The sequence below is a fragment of the Mastigoproctus giganteus genome, chromosome 14 (genome assembly GCF_048544385.1).
Source record: "Mastigoproctus giganteus isolate SK-2022 chromosome 14, ASM4854438v1, whole genome shotgun sequence".
Taxonomy (NCBI): Eukaryota; Metazoa; Arthropoda; class Arachnida; order Uropygi; family Thelyphonidae; genus Mastigoproctus; species Mastigoproctus giganteus.
This window is the reverse complement of record NC_143588.1, coordinates 26,479,684-26,497,032: the sequence shown is the minus strand read 5'-3', so window position 1 is coordinate 26,497,032 and position 17,349 is coordinate 26,479,684. Positions and strand designations below refer to the sequence as shown.

Sequence of the window (17,349 nt, the reverse complement as noted above, 5' to 3'; positions counted from 1 at the left end):
TTATTGTGCTATTGTGTATTAGTTTCTATAAGTGTGTATTCATGGGCAATATGCATGTTGCATGGGCTGAGAAACCCAGAATAACTCCTGTGGAAGCATAACTCTGTTCTATCAGCATGAGATCTGCTAACCATGACTTTACTGAAAAGGCATTTAAGAATTCTTCCAATCTCTGATGTGATTTGAACTCTGATAGATGAGTAACAAGTGGCAAACTGTCTGGGCAGATGCTGCTTATTGGAACAGTAAATATTGAAACAAGTACATTAATTGCATTTATGCATTAATTGTCATTAATGTAAGAAATTAATTTATATTATTATTTTATAATAATTTAATCTAATACTTTTGGCAATATCCGTTATGCATGCAATATCTGTTATCCGTTTTGCAGAATGGATCCCGAATTGATACAACAGTTGTGGTGCATGAGAACAGCGAGATAGTTACCCATAACTCACGACGATTCCTTGTTCAGTGTAGTTTTCTCCCAGAAGTGTTTACTGTAAAGGCATCGTAAGTATTGCTTGAGTACTTCAACAAATTATTAAAATTATTCTGATTTAACTAGTATAATAAGATAATGTCAAGCTTAAATTCTTAAAAATAAGTGTATACAACTGAAATGGTATATATTATAAATAAGAGTATTGATTGGGAATTTCCTTAAAAATGTAACTACTATCATGGATAAAGGGCAAGGTTTTTGCATTCGTAGAGGTGACTGTGGTGGTCTCAGAGAGTTTTTAAATTCTATACAGTGGGACCAACTGATGATGATACCAACAGTGCAAATTCTAAATTTGTGGTCAGCAATGATGTTTAGGTAGGTGGTAGATGTCAGAATGCCCGGCACATGGATGACTGGATCCAGGGTATCCCAGCAGAACATCGCCCAAAGCACGACACTGCCGCCACTGGCTTGTTTTTGCCCCACGTGCCATCCAGGTGCCATCACTTCTGCATGTAAACGATGCACACGTACCCGGCTGTCCACATGGTGCAACAGTAAACATGATTCATCGGACAGACGACCTTCTTCCAATCACTAAAGGTCCAGTTTCGATGCCCGTGTGCCCATTATAGGCGCTGTTGCCGGTGAACTGTGGTTAGCACGGGCACTCGGAGCGGCCTTCGGCTATGCAGCCCCCATTTTCAGCAGATTTCGATGTACTTTGTATTGTGACATACCTCAATCAATGTCCCATGCATAACTTACATTACTCCCATCACCAGCATTCCAATTACAGCTAGTTGCAGCACACTCTTCTTTCTGTTCCCTTGTACCGTCCTGAAGAGCCTTTGCTCACTTCAAGCATCGATGAGTTGTGGTTGTCCAACACCCTGCCAGCAGTTCGTGAGATTTCCCTCCTCGTACCACTTTTGGTAGTTACTAACCACGGCTGACCATGATCATCCCACCAGCCTTGTCATTTCGGATATGTTCTGATCCAGTCTGTCTGGGCATTACAATTTGACATTTGTCAAACTTGCTTAAGTCCTCTGCCTTTCCCATCTGAAGTACAAGAGTAACATTGATTAATGAAGCTCAGTATCAGGTGTTTTTTATTCCGTGTCCCGACCCACGCACGTCCATAGTTCACCTGCAGTTGCTTCGATTTGCATAACGACTCGTTGGTCATAATGTTTTGCTCATCAGTGTATACTAGTATACAGCCAAAAAAAAAAAAAAAAAAAGCCTTACATGTAAAGGCAAAATTACTAAAGGCAAATTTTTCTGTTTGAATTTATGGGGCTTAATCTGAGCAAAAATCCCATTATTATTGAGCAAGTTCAATGAGCAAGGTGAAACTATGAGCAATGAATGGTTTGAATCTCACAGGTTCTGCAATTTGTTTAAGATAATAAATAAAGTATGTAAGATAAACTATGATAAACCTATGATTTACTAGATAAACCATCAGCACTAGCTGCTCACTATTGGCAGGAGAGCCATGATATCACACCCAAGGTTGCAAAAATCATAGGCTTCTCACGCAATTTCAAGATCTGCCGTTGGCTGGAATCAGTAGACATCAGTGTCACCGGGAATACGATCAACAGGGACCAAGGCACCCACACACATCCAATCTTTGAACCTCTCATAGTTCACAAACTCGGCTGCTGCTTATGGCGGCAGTCATCCATCTCAACCGTCTCCCTTCCTGCTTCTCCCTCCCCCCTCCTGACCTCGTGTGCTTACCTACTCGAAGGTCAGCTACAGCACATAAAAACAACCACGTCTCAGTAGTGTAGCTACCATGTAGGCAGGCAAGGCAATTGCCTCCGGGCTCGGTGTCTTTGGCTGGCTGTCTCCTGTTTTTGCAATTTTCATTAATTAAGTAGGGTCCCGAACATGTTCTTTGCCTCCTTGTCCAAAAAAGGGTAGCTACGCTACTGCACGTGCCAGTGTTCAATTAGTTGAAAAAGGCTGCATACAGTAGCCAAAAGCTTCTATATTTGTTCTGTATTTTCTAAATTTAATATATCTTATCTCCTAAATATCTGTCTTGTGTCAGTTTTTTGTGTGTTTACTCTCTCACTTACTAATTAAATTCTTTTCACTTCCACCGACCAAGCAAGCAAGAAATCACTATAGATAAACCTTGATTGAACTACGATAAACCTTGTAAGATAAACTATGAGAAGTAAATTGCCTAATAACGGCAGTGAACAAAAGAACATGAAGTGGTAATGTTCAAGCTAGAATGAAAGTTACTGAAAAAAATATAATAACAAAAATAAGTGTGAGATCTAGTTATTTGCACCTCTTTTATTTAAGTCAGTGCACATCGACATGTAAGTCATTCTTTATATTATTATTTCTGGTTCCAGCGATCACCAGTATCCAAATAGAATGAATTCGTATAATACTAACCAGCTAAACTCCATTATTTGGGTACCACTTGTCTCTGCGCAGTGGGCGTGGTCGTAGGATGGAGTGATTGTACGGTCGGGCTCTGTGATTGGGTGATTATTGTGAAGGCGTTTTCTTTTTTTATTGTTTTTGTCATCGAGGAGGGAGGATGCTTAGCTTAGGTACCATGTTTATCCCCCCATCCCGCTGATTTAAAATGGGAAAACGAGTTCCCGACTTAAAAACAGCGGCAAATGGGGGGAAAACATCCTAGGCATATCAACCTAGGACAGTGGGCGGGGAAAGCAGTGAGTGGCACCTGCCCATCACTGCTTTGTTCCTATCCGTTTGTCGAAATATGGACTAGTACCCAAGATCTGGAGTTTTACCTACTAACCTTTCCTGTGTATTTGATATCAACATAAGTTAAACATAATAATAACGTGAATCGTATGCGTAAGGGAAGAATTTAACTAATTTACTATGGAATATATGAAGAATTATATAGAATTAAACATTAGGGGTGATAATTAATTTAAAGGTTTAGTGGTATAATGGAGTACACCGGATAGCTAGTATAATTAAAATAATGCCAAAAACCCCAGGGGCTCACATCTGTTGAGTATGGGCTTGGCACACCCAGGGTCCTGAGCTGGATATCATCGTTCTCTCTCTCTCTCTCTCTCTCTCTCTCTCTCTCTCTCTCTCTCTCTCTCTCTCTCTCTCTCTCTCAGGGTAACTCAGGAATTTTTTTTTGACTGGTGCAGCATAAGCCTCAGGCCTCCTTGCACCATATGGCTAATAATAATAATAAGCTCCCAGAGGAAAATAAACAAACGAATCTTTGATGAGGACCAAAGAGGCGTCTCCAGGAGTCTCGGAGGAGACGGGAAAGAATGGAACGGACCACCCGAGCAGAAGACGATTGAGTTCTGGGGGAAACATGGAGCAGGGAAGTAAGACATAACAGCCGGGCCCACTGGATACAACTTGAACGCAAGAAAACCAAAGACGTACAAGAAATGAGAGGGCGGCAGATTCGGGAAGAAGAAGAAGTAAAACAGATTATCAAGAACTCTCACAACTGGCAAACTCCAGGGATAGATAATGCCCACAACTACTGGTACAAGAAGCTCATTTGCACACACACACACAAGCATCTGGCAGAGCAGTTCACCAGATAAGGCACCAGAGACAATCCCGCAGTTTCTCACTCAAGGAATCACATATCTGAAGCTTAAAGACGAAGATACAAGAAACCCAGCGAAATATAGGCCAATCACTTGCCTCCCAATAATGTACAACATCCTGACTAGCTGCCTAACCAGGAAGATATCAGACCACTTGGAGAAACAGAACATAATGACCGAACAGAAAAAAGGATGCAAGAAGCAATTAATCATAGATGGCACGTTTACGGAGCAAGCCTACAAGAAGCGCCGCAACATGTACACGGCCTACATCGATTACCGCAAGGCCTTTGACTCCGTGCATCATAGGCGGCCGCCTGACCCTAACACTATGCACTATAGGTGGCCAACAGAGGCACTAACCATTTACAAAGGTCAATCTGGTAGTGACAAACTTCCTAGGAGAAACGATGGCGAAATGGAGTACAACCGCTAAGGTCAAAAACATCACAACCAGGTCAATCCCCATCAGGAGAGGAATCTTTCAGGGAGATGCTCCGAGCCCATTGTGGTTCCGTGTACCACTTAACCCGCTATCGAACATGCTCAACAGTAGCAAGTACGGATATAACCTTAAAGAAGGAAGGAAGAATCTGTACACAATCACCCACGTGATGTACATGAATGACATCAAGCTCTATGTGGGAACCGAGCAACAGATCACCAAATCACCGAATCTACTCCAGATTACCGAAGAATTTAGAAATGAAATTAGGATGGAATTTGGTCTAGACAAATGTAAGACCCACGGATTGCACCAGGGAAATTTAGTCAACCGAAACTGCCAGCTGCAGACTGGTAAAGAGATTGAAGCCATGGCAGAGGCCTACAAATACTTGGGGATGATGCAGGCTCAGCAGTTACAGCACAAGGAAATTAATGCCTGCCTGACCGAAAAATACCATCAGTGACTCAGAAGCCTGCTGAAAGCAAAGCTGAACAGAGGGAACACAGTTAAAGCCATAAACACCTATGCAGTCCCAGTGCTAACACACTCTTTCGGGGTCATAGATTGGACTAACACAGAGCTGAAGGATATCGTGAGAAAGACAAGGACAATGATGACCAAGAGCCGCCAACACCACCCGAAATCAGCCGCAGAGAGACTAACAATTGCCTGGAAAGGAGGCAGGGGCCTGATAGATCTCATTGTGCAACAAAAGACAGCGATTGCTAACCTGAAAGATTACTTCCAGAAATACAGCAGCACTCCAGCAGGCCATAAGGAAGATAGACAAGTGGTATACCCCACTCAACCTATGCGAGGAGTCCCCTCCCAACCAGGAGGCACAAACAAAGCTAGAAAGATGGGCAGAGAAGACATTCCATGGCAGACCTTACAATGATCTTCATCAAGATCACATAGATAAAAATGCTTCCAATGCATGGCTCACGATTGGGGCCCTCTTCCCCGAGACGGAAGGATTCATGCCTGCCATCCAAGACCAGGTAATCAACACTAGAAAATACATTGCCAAAGAGTCCGGAGTGTTAGATGACACATGTCGACGATGCTACCTGGCCTCAGAAACGATCCAACACATCACTGCGGGATGCAGGGTGATCACCCAGACTGAGTACACTCATAGACACGACCAGTTAGCCAGGATAATACATCAGAAGCTAGCAAGGAAATACCAGTTGATCGAAGAAAGTGTACCGTACTACAAGTATGAACCCCAGGCAGTACTAGAGACCCCAATCCACAAGCTGTACTGGGACCATGCCATAACATCGGATAGGACAATCCTGCCAATATACCGGACATAACCTTTGTGGACAAGAAGGAAAAGGCTACCTATCTGATTGACAGCGGTACCCAACACTGGCAACATGCAGAAAACCCATGGGGAAAAATCAGGAAGTACATGAGCCTACGACAGGAGATCAAAGAGATGTGGCATATACAACAAGTAACAACCATCCCGATCATCATATCAAGGCTGTTATGTAGGGATTTTGGCACCATAGGTATGGTGCCAAAACCCCTACATAACAGCCTAGCAGCAATAGGTCTCCCAGCGAACACCTACAAGGAACTCCAGAAAGTCGCAATCCTGAACACCCGTAGGATAGTCAGAGAGTTCCTCGCCAACAGTAACATCAGACATAACAACACCCACCCTGTGTACTTGGTAGCAATACCCGTCACGAGGTGGAATCCCCAATCAGGGAGAAATAATATAAGGTATGTATGTATTTTTGTAGGGCAGCACCTGGCATGTTCATCTCCGCCTCGTTTCGCTTTTAAAATACAGGATTCTGCGGAAATGGCCAGAAATGAACTGGCTGTGTGGCTACCCGAAATCAACAGGTCGGAAACGCGCCACCACGACGAGAAGGTAGACCAGGGGCTACCAACCGGCGGTAGAAGAAGAGAGGGACGCCAAAAGCCCAACGAAGTTCGAGCCAAAAATAGTAAAAAAAAAAAAAAAAAAGGAACTTAACAACTATTCAAAAATTAAATACTGTACACAAGGTTAACCTCAACAGATTGAGGTAAACACAAATGATACTTTGAGGTTTCAAAGTAAACAATGCAAGTAATCGCGTTAAATTTAGCAAATTAACATAAATATCAAAAAAAAAAAAAAAAAAAGGTTATATACAAGGTCAAAGAAAATAAATAAGGATAATAATCCCTTTCCCCCCCCCCAAAAAAAAAATCCCTAGACCAGTTCCACCCGATCGACAAAACTTTATACAAGCATTTTAGCCCAGAACTTTGCTGTAATTGACTGTAACAAAGTTACAGTCAATTAGTAACCAGCTGAGAAATTTCAGGAGCACAAGAATTTTCATCGTTAAATTGAGTTGTAGTTATAGGACACTTGTAGAGTTGCAAAAAAAAAAAAAAAAAAAAAAAAGCACACACACACACACACAGCACAAGTCCAAAATTGTACATCTTGTTGAGAAAATTGACGTCATTGTAGTGAAGAGTCTTGAGCTGAATTTGAAATAATCGCAGGTGCACTCATTGCAAGTGTTTTATTGAAGATTGCCTTAGCAAAATCCTGAAGGGTGCGGTAACTAGTGGCATTTGATACAAAATTAGGTTCCAATCTTGATGAAAAGTTGGGAATTGTATTCTGCAGAGTTACTCGAAATTCATTGTATGAGGGACAAGAGTACAACACGTGCTGCCAATCTTCCACACCGCCACAATGGCAGAGTTCTGTAAGAGACGAGCGAAATTTAAATAGTTTCTTATTGAATGATCCATGTCCTGATAACAAATAGGAGGTAAACAAGTCAAGGCTAAACCAAACTGTAGATTTTTTATCTATAAGAGAGTCGACTTCAGGAAAAAAACTTACGTGTTACACTGCCCAGTGTAGTGCCATCCCACCTATTCTGCCACAAATTGATCAACTCTTGCCAAATTCTTTGTCGTTCAGCTTTAACCTCGACTTGAGTGTTAACAAAAATTCCAAGGATCTGAGTGAGAATCTGACGTTTCAAGCGATAAATTAAGTCTCTGAAAATTACGTACAGATCGAATGGTAAGGTCCCAGCTAAAACCTGCAAAGCAGGTGTTGAAACTATTCGACAAATCTTCAAAATACAAAGTAACATTGTACGCAGGATTGACATCAATTTTGATTGAAATTGTACAGTCTGCACCCTATGGAACCAAGCGCCAGCAGCATAGGCTACCATAGGGAGAAGCACAGAGTTATAATAGATTCTTAAAGATCTTCTAGAAAGACCCCACTCAGTTCTAGAAACTCTGACAAGAGCGCCGGTGAAATTTCTGATCTTAATTCGCAGATTAGATAAATGAGGGAGAAAATTTAATTTGCTGTCAATAGTTATTCCCAACAGTTTAATTTCCGTTACTAGAGGTATTTGTGTATTGTTTATTTTAACTCTTGGTGGTGGACGAACGTCCAGTTTTGAGCCAAGGATCATAATTTTTGTCTTGATAGAACTAATTTTTAACTTATTTTCAACTTTTTGAAGATTAGATAAAACTTTCTCAGCAGATATTTCAATTGAAGATCTTGAATTGCCACTAACAATGGCTGTCAAATCCGTATATGCCATGATCTTCACGTTGTCAAAGGTTTGGGTAATCCAACCTTGCAAAACAAAGTTCGAGAGAAGTGGTCCCAAAATGGAACCTTGCGGACACCCTCGAAAGACCTGACGCAAAATTTGTCTGTACTTAGATCTGGCGATCAGGAGCGGATTAAGGTCGGTTGAGGCCCCGGGCGCAGAAGAAAATATTGGGTCCCTTAAAAAAAAGAGAGAGAGACAGGGAAAATAAAAATACATGTTAACCAATTTTTTAAATAAATAAAAAATATTATGTACTATTAATGTTTTATTTCCAATAAAATTTGAATATAATATATGTATAATATAATTAATAATAGCATAATAATAATCACAAAGTTTTGAACTAATATGTTCAACTAATTTGTTGGAGTTTTGCGTGGGCCCTTCAGAAGTCGGGGCCCAGGGCGCCCGTCCGGTGCGCTCGCCGTTAAATCCGCCTCTGCTGGCGATGATAAATTGGGTAATAAATACTGGGAACATTCGACGTAACGTAAACGTTCGAGGGCACTTTCCCACCAAAGGGAATCATGTGTACTCTCGAAGTCAGAGAAATAATATATCGTACCTATGTACCGGTTTTAAAGATGCCATATAAATGGCGTTTTTAAAACTGACCGCTATGTTGTTACTTGATTCCCTCTGTAGAATTTGGACTAGCAACCTACATGTGCTAATTTAATTAATGTTAATGAATAAATAATTAAATATCAAATTAATGATAAACTCACTTAATATAATTTACGGTAATCAATAGTATATAACAGTATCAACAGTCCTCCTGTTGAATACACAAATAATTATCATTTGTTCCTACAGAATTCACGTTCCAATGGAGAATACTGGTGAGACTCAAAGTCAGCCCCTGGAACAGACTGTGAATCACATGGATGAGAATGGAATTTTCACTTATGATAATTATAAGCAGAATCATGTCAGAGATTCGAGAATGCTTGCAGAGCACGGGCCAGCCCTCGATCGAACAGTTGGATCCTATGGTAAGTACCACTTGTATTCTTTTAAAATTGAGATCTGTCACCAGCTAGCGAATCGGATATTATACTCTACTGAAAGGTAAACATGCTGAATTGATTCGTTAATTGCAATAATATCTTTTAATTACATAAAAGGCAATGAGCAGATTGTCAGCCATCTGTAATAATCAAAATTATTCTTTCCGTGTTTACAAGATATAGCTGTCATCAAATAATAATAGCTTGTCCTAACTTCATAATAATGCTCAAGTTTTGGTATATTTAAATTTTAAAATTTGTGATTTTAAAAAAATCTAAATCATATGCAAAATCAGGTTTAATGTCCTCAGTGATATTTAAAAAAAACAAAAAAACTTTTTTTCTGGTTTGAGTCATATACAGAAGATCTAAAATGTTTAAAAGTTAAAATACTTTAAAAAGTCCACCAAAAAGAATTTTTTAACCTATTAAAGCAAAATGTTATGAATATGCTTTAATCCATAATTTCCCTGAATCTCGTTCATACTTTCCCTGAATCTCGTTTTGTCTTTTAGTCTCCATTATTCACAGTTACAGATTTTTTTTTTTTTTTTTTTTTTAAATGAAAATCCTAAACACGAGGGGTATTAGAGCCTATAGTATTTAGTACCGTGCTTGATTTGGAGATTGAGAAGACGAAAGAAGATATTTGTTGACATTAGACTTGAACTTCTGTAGACTGTAATTTTCAGGAAATACATATTTGAAAGAGAGAGCGGGAATTATAGAAGCCAATTCAGAAGAACAGTGTCCATGGAAGTATCTGTAGAAAAGGTATGCAGCAAAAACAGTATGTCTGTGAGACAGCGAGTGGAGAGACTCTGTTAGAGATGAATCATTAATTAACCTAACTGTCTGCCCTATTCTGAATGGAATCTAGAAGCCTGAGAGAGGTTTTGGGGGCACCGTCCCAGATGTGGAAACAATATTCCATGGTAGGTTTGATTTGAGATTTGTACAGAGTGAATAACTGTTTGGAAGAAAAGTAACGCCGAGAGCGAAAGAGAAAACCAAGTTTTTTAGATGCAGAGGAAGAAATATTTATAATGTGCTAGTGCCAAGAGAGATTAGAAGTCAGGGTAATCCCGAAAAGAGATATATCATTTTGACTAGAAATCAGAGTGTCACCAAAGATAAGCCTGAGAATCCTTTTCCGAGATATAAGACAAGACTGAGTTTTAGAAGAATTGAAGTCAACTAAGTTGTTTGCCGCACTGGAGAATCACCTGGAAATCAGCATTTAAGCAATTGGTAGCGGATATTCGAGAAGTTGAAGCTGATTCAGCAGGACAAGGTTTCTCAAAATGGAAAGTGGAATGCAATGTGCTATCATCGGCAAAACAATGGATAGGATTTCCAGTCAATTGAAGAAGGTCTTTATTATACAAGAGGAAAAGAGTGGGGGAATGAATTGAACCTTGGGAGACACTAGCATTGGTGGAGAAGTTAGAAGAGAGAGAGAGAGAGAGAGAGAGAGAGCCATCTACCATCACCTTGGGGATAAAGATCACCCTCAGTGAGCGATCAGAGAGAAAACTGGATAACCAATTACAAAAAACAGTTGGCAAACCATAAGAAGGAAGCTTATTTAGAAGATCTTTATGTCAAGCACGATCGAAAGTCCTTGAGATATCAAGAACAACTGCTTGTGTTTCACCAAACTTTTCCATTGAATTTGGCCATAAGTCAGAATATCACCACAGGATCGACATTGACGGAATCCATACTGGCGATGGTTAATCACACGCAAGGTTTCTAGGTAGTTTAAAATTTGGCGGTTAATTGATTTCTCCATTACTTTAGAAAGAGTACAAGTAATTGTAATGGGACGGTAATTGGATGGGAGGGATTTGCACCCTCTTTAGGAACTGGCTGGATATGAGCAAATTTCCAAACAGAAGGAAAAATACCTTTGGAATAAGAAAGTCAAAGAAGGCGGCAGAGAACAGGAGTAAGTTCAGGGGCACAGTTTTGAGAACAAGTGGAGAAATACCATCAGGACCTGGAGTTTCTTAGCATCAAGATTCGTCAAAATCCTTCTGACATCGTTTTGACAGAAGATACATGAGTAGGAAGAAAAATGGGATGTTAGCAGGTCAGTTTTATCCTTGGCTGAAGTGACAACAGAAACATATGGTTTTGACAGAGTTGGGAGCAGAGATGGACAAAAGTTGCGGCCAATAGCTTTGACAAGAGACCAGAATGCTCGGCTACCATTAGGTCAAGAAGCAAGTTTTCTACTCTTAGCCTGTTCAAAATCTAGTATGGACTGATAAATAACTGCTTTACAATTGTTGCGAGCTTTGGTGTAGGCAGAAAATGAAACTGAAACATTAGAAACTAGCCAATTACGATATGCAACGTTCTTCTCTTGAACAGCCTTAGCACATTTATTGGAAAACCAAGATTTAGATCAAGGACGAGATTTTGAAGTGGAGTGTGGAATAAAGGATTCCATTTCTACAAGAATAATTTCACTGACACGATCTGAGTAACCGTTGACATCAGAAGTTTTGAAACAGTAATCCGACCAAGGAAAAGAAGAAAAGAAATCTCGCAGGTCATCCCATTTTGCATTCTTGTAATGCCAAACAACACGAGGTTGGGAAAAGTCATGAGATAAAGGCTCCATTGGAGAAGAGACAATCAACAAGTTGTGATCTGAGGTGCCTAAAGGACCACTCACTTCGACCGTGTACTTAGAAAGATTGTCAGTGAGATAAAGATCAAGTGTGTTGGTTAGGATTGTCCGGTATTCTGATAGGTAAATGATCAATATTTGCGAGGTCATTAGTAATTGCAAAAGCCTCAGCATCTCTACTAGCTGGGTCGGTGTTACTAGAAAACGGAAGCCAGTTGTAGTTGTGAACATTAAAATCACCAAAGAAAATTACCTCACTGTTAGGAAAGTTGGACTGGGGAAGTCAAAGAGCTTCAAGCGTTTAGTGGAATTGGGAGAAAAGTAGAAACAACAGATGAATTTTACAGAATGAGGTAGAGAGATTTTAAGCCAGAGAAGATCAAAGAGAGTAGATTCCAAATTGCCAAGTCTCTGATAGGGAATATCAGAACGGACATATGCACAAGTACCACCTTTGAGGCGAAAGGAATCATACAGCGAATAATTTGGGAATCTGGGATGAGCAATAGTTGAATCAGCCGATAACTGAGATTACATCAGAAAAAGTACACGGGGTTTGGTAGACTTCAAGTGGAAATGGACATCGTTGAGATTAGAATTGAGACCACGTATATTTATGAAATGAACTAGGAAGTGTTTGGGCGGTTTAGATCTTTTCGCAGGTAAGCTTACTCTATTAGTTTGACAATTCATGGTGTATTCAATAGTAAGAAAAAGTGGGAGGAAGGGACATGCTGTATGAAGTAATGAAATTTTTGGATCTGGCGTGCACATGGTAAGATTATACCCAGATCCATGACATAACGTGATCTCGTTAATTACACTGATGGAAAAAAAATTAAGTTACATGTGATCCAAGTGCAGTAGTTTGCAAAATACTTGATACGTGTCAACGAGATTTCATAATTTATATATATATATATAAATAATCTTTATTGTATACAAACGTGGTATATACAATAGACCCTTCACAGCCGTAATGGCAGGGGTTTTACCTTGGCTCGTGGACAATAGCCTTGGGGAGTTTGGGCTCATAAAATAGGATCAGTGTCAGATTATTTACGGGATATTATGCTTTTGACTATATTTACAATGAATTAATAAAGATATTCATATTTACATTTATATTATATTTATATTCATAAAGATATTCTTGGCTTTATTTACAACACATTCATAAAGACATCGTGCTTTGAACATTATTTACAATATATTGGACATTATTATGCTGCCCTTATTAATGTGCACTTTGCCTGGCCAAGGTCAGGCTCTTAAGGATCTGTCTTCGGTATCTCCCATCCTTCGTAAACCTACAGAGGTCGCCGTCAATTGAATTGATTGTGGGGAGCATCTCCCTGGGGGAGAGAATGGTCACTGAGTGCTAGTCTTTTGTAGTGAGCTGTGCGCATGGGAGCTGACCTCAGTAGGGGTAGTGGGATCCTCCAGCGACACAGTTCCCAGATGCTTGGCTCCGAGACCGTTCCAGTTGTCATCTTGACAGTGAGAACAAGGCGTTTTTCAAATACAAGATCTGGAATTCGTGCAAAATTAAGTGACATCACCATCGCAGTTATCCTTTGCTGGGGTGGACGACGATGTTTTTGCTTGATCCAACGAAGGAGCCAGTATTCGGCGGTGTACACGCGCTTGATGTTGGTAGAAGCAGCGGACCCCCAAATTTCCGAGGAATAGAATACGATGGAGTATACTGAGGTGTATATGTACCGACGAGTCACATCCAGATCTCTAATGTGGAACAGTTGTTTTGTGGTCCAGTGCATTTGACAGAATTTTGCTATCAACTTGTCAATGTGGGGGTTGAAGCTCAGTTTATAGTCGAAGACGACTCCCAAGTGTGTATGCATCTTGACCACTGGGAAGGGAATGCCGTCTAGAGAAGCTTGGATTTCAGTGGGTTGACGCTTCAGAGAAAAGACAATTTGGACTGATTTGGTAGGGTCAATGAGGAGGCCAAATTTATGGAAATAGGATCCCAAGTTGGGTAACTTTTTATTGATGTTTGAGAGATGTTTGCTGGGGTTAATCTGAGTATGTATGATATCTTAATATCATAGGCATAGTAGAGCATGTCTTCTCTCTGTTGCACAAACGGAAGAATACCTGCAGTGAATAATGTTCCGGAGAGGACTCCGCCTTGGGGAACTACCGCAGTGATCTTTCTCCAGATTCTGTGTTGAATTTTCCGCTTTAAGAAGAATGGTTCTGTCAGAGAGCAGGGCTGTGATAAACCACAACATGTCACCTTTTATGTAGAAGTAATTTTCTAGGAGGTGAACAAGTGAGGGCATACTGATAGAGTCGAAGGCAGCTTCCAGGTCGATGTAGGTGACAGCAAGCTCTGCTTTAGCTTCTAGTGCACTGAGAATGGTGTTGTTTATCGATGTTAAATTGGTGACTGTGGATCTTCCTGGAATGGCATAGTGAATCTGTGGGGGTTTGTGAGGCATGATTTGATTGCTGATGGTGGAAAGTAATGTCTTCTCCATAAGCTTCAAGAAGCTGGAAGAATGAGAGATTAGCCTCAACTATTTAATGAGGGGTGCAGATTGGCATTTAGTGTGTGACCTCACAGTATATCTGTTCCAGATAGGGGGAAAGTAGTGCTGCGTTAAGACATGGTTAAAAATTGATAGTAAAGGATCGATGATAAACGAGCTAAGACATTTAATCATGAATTGTGGCACAAGATCGGGGCCTGCAGTTGCAGTGGGCATTGCCGCCCATTTATAGCAGTTATAAGTTGCTTCCTGGTGATGCGAACGGTGGCGAGCATATCAGTAGGAACGTTGTTGATGGGTATGTTGCCTAGGTGCATCGGGGCAACTGTGTTTGTGAATCGTGCAATGTGGTCCATCCACAGTTCAAGGTCCAGTGTTTTAGGAATTCCTGTGTGCTGAGAGTCATAAAACGATTTGCCTTTTCTTAGGGTTGCATTTAAATGCTCTTTAGTTGCAAATGATTTCTGGCGGTTGAAAACTGCCCTGGCTCTGGAGAAGGCAATATGATCTTGTACAGCGCCTGATTTTTTTCTATCTCTTATGCAGATTTTGTTTTTCTTGAAAGCTGTTGTTAAATGCTGGTGTCCACCAAGCATTGGTGGACACCAGCATTGAACAAATGTTCCATTTTCTTGGTTCTTGGTGCTCTCGAACGGGGAGTGATGCAGACAGTCTTTGTAGCACCATGATTTGCGATGGTTCGAATCCATCTGGTCATGAGGGCCACAGATAACTTGAGATCACAATTATTGAGAGCCTCCCAAGGTATCGAGGATGCAGCTTCGAGGTATCGTGGTGGATCAATTAATTTGGGCGGCGTGATGTCTTTTTTCTGTTTTGGGCCTTGGATATCAAAGTTAGGTGCGGCTAAGTGCAGGAGTATGGCAATGGGTTTGTGATCAGATTGAAATAGGTTGTGGGGACCGTCTTCGATGTCGCATGGTGCTGAAGAGAATATCAGATCCAAGAGATTAGATTCTCTCGTGGGGTGGCAGTTAAATAGGCGGATACCCAATGAATCCATACTGCTAATGAGTTTCGTACTAAGATGTGTGAGAGTAGGTGAAGATTGAAATCTCCGCAAATAATGAGTTTAGCAGAGGCGTGGAGGTGACTTACCAGCCAGTGGATCACATCTTCAATGATGTCACTGTTTGGGCCTGGTGGAATGTATACTGTTGCTATGTCTATCAGGATGACATTGAGCTTGAGGGATGCCATAGAAGCTTGCAATGTAAGGGATTCGGTTACCACAAATGTGCCAATGAGAAGATAGTGGTATTATAGAATATTGCGACTCCCCCCCCCCTCTACGATCATCTCTAGAGGAACAGAGCATTTGGTACCCAGCCTGAGTCCTGATGGCAACGGAGTCCTGCCCATTCCCAAGCCACGTTTCGGCAATGCAGAGAATATCAAAGGTTTTAGAGAGAAGGTGTTCGATAGTGTCTAGCTTGTTACAAATACTCCTTGCATTTTGATAGACAATTCGAATGGTGGTAGCCATAGTAACTGGAGTTCATACAGGTGGCAAGTCTCTTTTTAAGGTTCGCACTGGTCAACTGTGCATTGTGATGTGTACAGGGATAACCTTCACAGGTCTGGAGCCCTTGGATTTGTCATTATAATCTGCTGAGAGTATGTGGATCGTTTGTTTCCTATGGTAAGTTTGTTCTCAGTGAAGTTATCTGATTTTTCATGCGTTTTGTTGGCTTGGGACCTTAGTAGCTTTAATTGCTATTGCGTTTGATGTTGATGTCGGTGGTTTATTGCTGTTCTTGGCTTCTGATCTAGGAAGGGTTTGACGAGGGTTCTAGGGGGGGGGCATAGCCTTGGATCCAGTATGAAGCTCTTCTCTGGGTGGCAGGTAAGGATGAAAGAGCCGTAGGTTGGATACCTGGTTCTTCTCTGTCTCACAACAATATTCATCCCATGTACTTCTGCAAACATGGCCTTAATGCTATCTGGTTTAGTAGTCGGTTCCAGTCGAGATATAAAGATTCGACCACGAGTCTGAACTGCTGTGATGTTGTACGAATTAGAACGAGTTCCCTTCGAGGAAGGTTCTGTGGCATCTCTATTGCCCTATTGTGTTCCATGTTCCATTTTCTGATATGTTGAATATGTCATCCGGGTTTCTTTTGAGTGAACATGTTGATCGGTGAGAGATGCCAGGGAGTAGAGGCTGCCTATAAGCCCTGCTGGTGGGATCTTTTGGTTATTCTCAGCATCTTTTTTGCCTTTTTTGAGTATTTCTGCAAATATGGGTCTTGATGCACCCTTTCCAGTATGGATTGTCTCCTTTAACCTTTTAGGTTTAGTAGTATTTTGGGTCGGTGTTGTGGAGAGGGCCAGCTGAGAGGTCTTTGAGTGGCTACCCCCGGTGTTGCTAGATGCAGGTTTGGGAGAGTTACAGTCATTGAACCCTGCATCTCTGCTATTAAGCTGATTCTTATCTCGTTGTGTTAAGGGTGACAGGCATATGAGCCATTGCATTATACATAAATTGGGGAATATAATTCTTTTGAACGTTGGAATCATGTATCAATTCTGCTTCTTGTGGCTTGTTTTCCGAGGTTCCCTGAGCCACATTGAGTACGGTATTGTTGGATATACTGTTTTCATTGGGCATAAATAAGGTTGCTAGTTGACGCACTTGATTGGTTAGGAGACCTATTTCTTGTTTCATGTCATTGTTCTGTACACGAAGCTGCCGGTTCTCTTCAGATAAATTCTGCAGACTGTCAGAGATTGATGTGAATTTCCACATTGTTTTCCAGAAATTCTGCAGTTTGCATGGAGGACAATTTCATGTGTTCTGTACAGACGCCATCAGTGTTTTTCAGGAACCTGTTTTGCTCATCATTAAGGTGGGCACTTTCCACTTGGCTTTCTTTCCTGCATTCCACAGGATTTTCATGTGTCGTGATGATTGTTTGTTGACTGCAGACCTCTGAGTCCATTTCACACTCCGGGTTATCCGCTACTGAGTCCGTTTGACTTGCAGTGTGAGTCTGACAAAAGTTTGATGTTTGGACGTTTGTTTTTTTATTTTCGACCTCCGTGT

General features: G+C 41.0%; 1 protein-coding gene across 1 annotated transcript in view; it reads left to right on the top strand.

The window, feature by feature from the left end:
- Nucleotides 1–17,349, top strand: part of LOC150075028 (uncharacterized) — a 112,642-nt gene that overhangs the window by 85,280 nt on the left and 10,013 nt on the right. Inside the window, exons 5-6 of the mRNA XM_090388733.1 lie at nucleotides 395–516; nucleotides 8,929–9,107. Coding sequence (XP_090244859.1) covers nucleotides 395–516; nucleotides 8,929–9,107 — 301 coding nt within the window. The remainder of the gene's footprint in view (nucleotides 1–394; nucleotides 517–8,928; nucleotides 9,108–17,349) is intronic.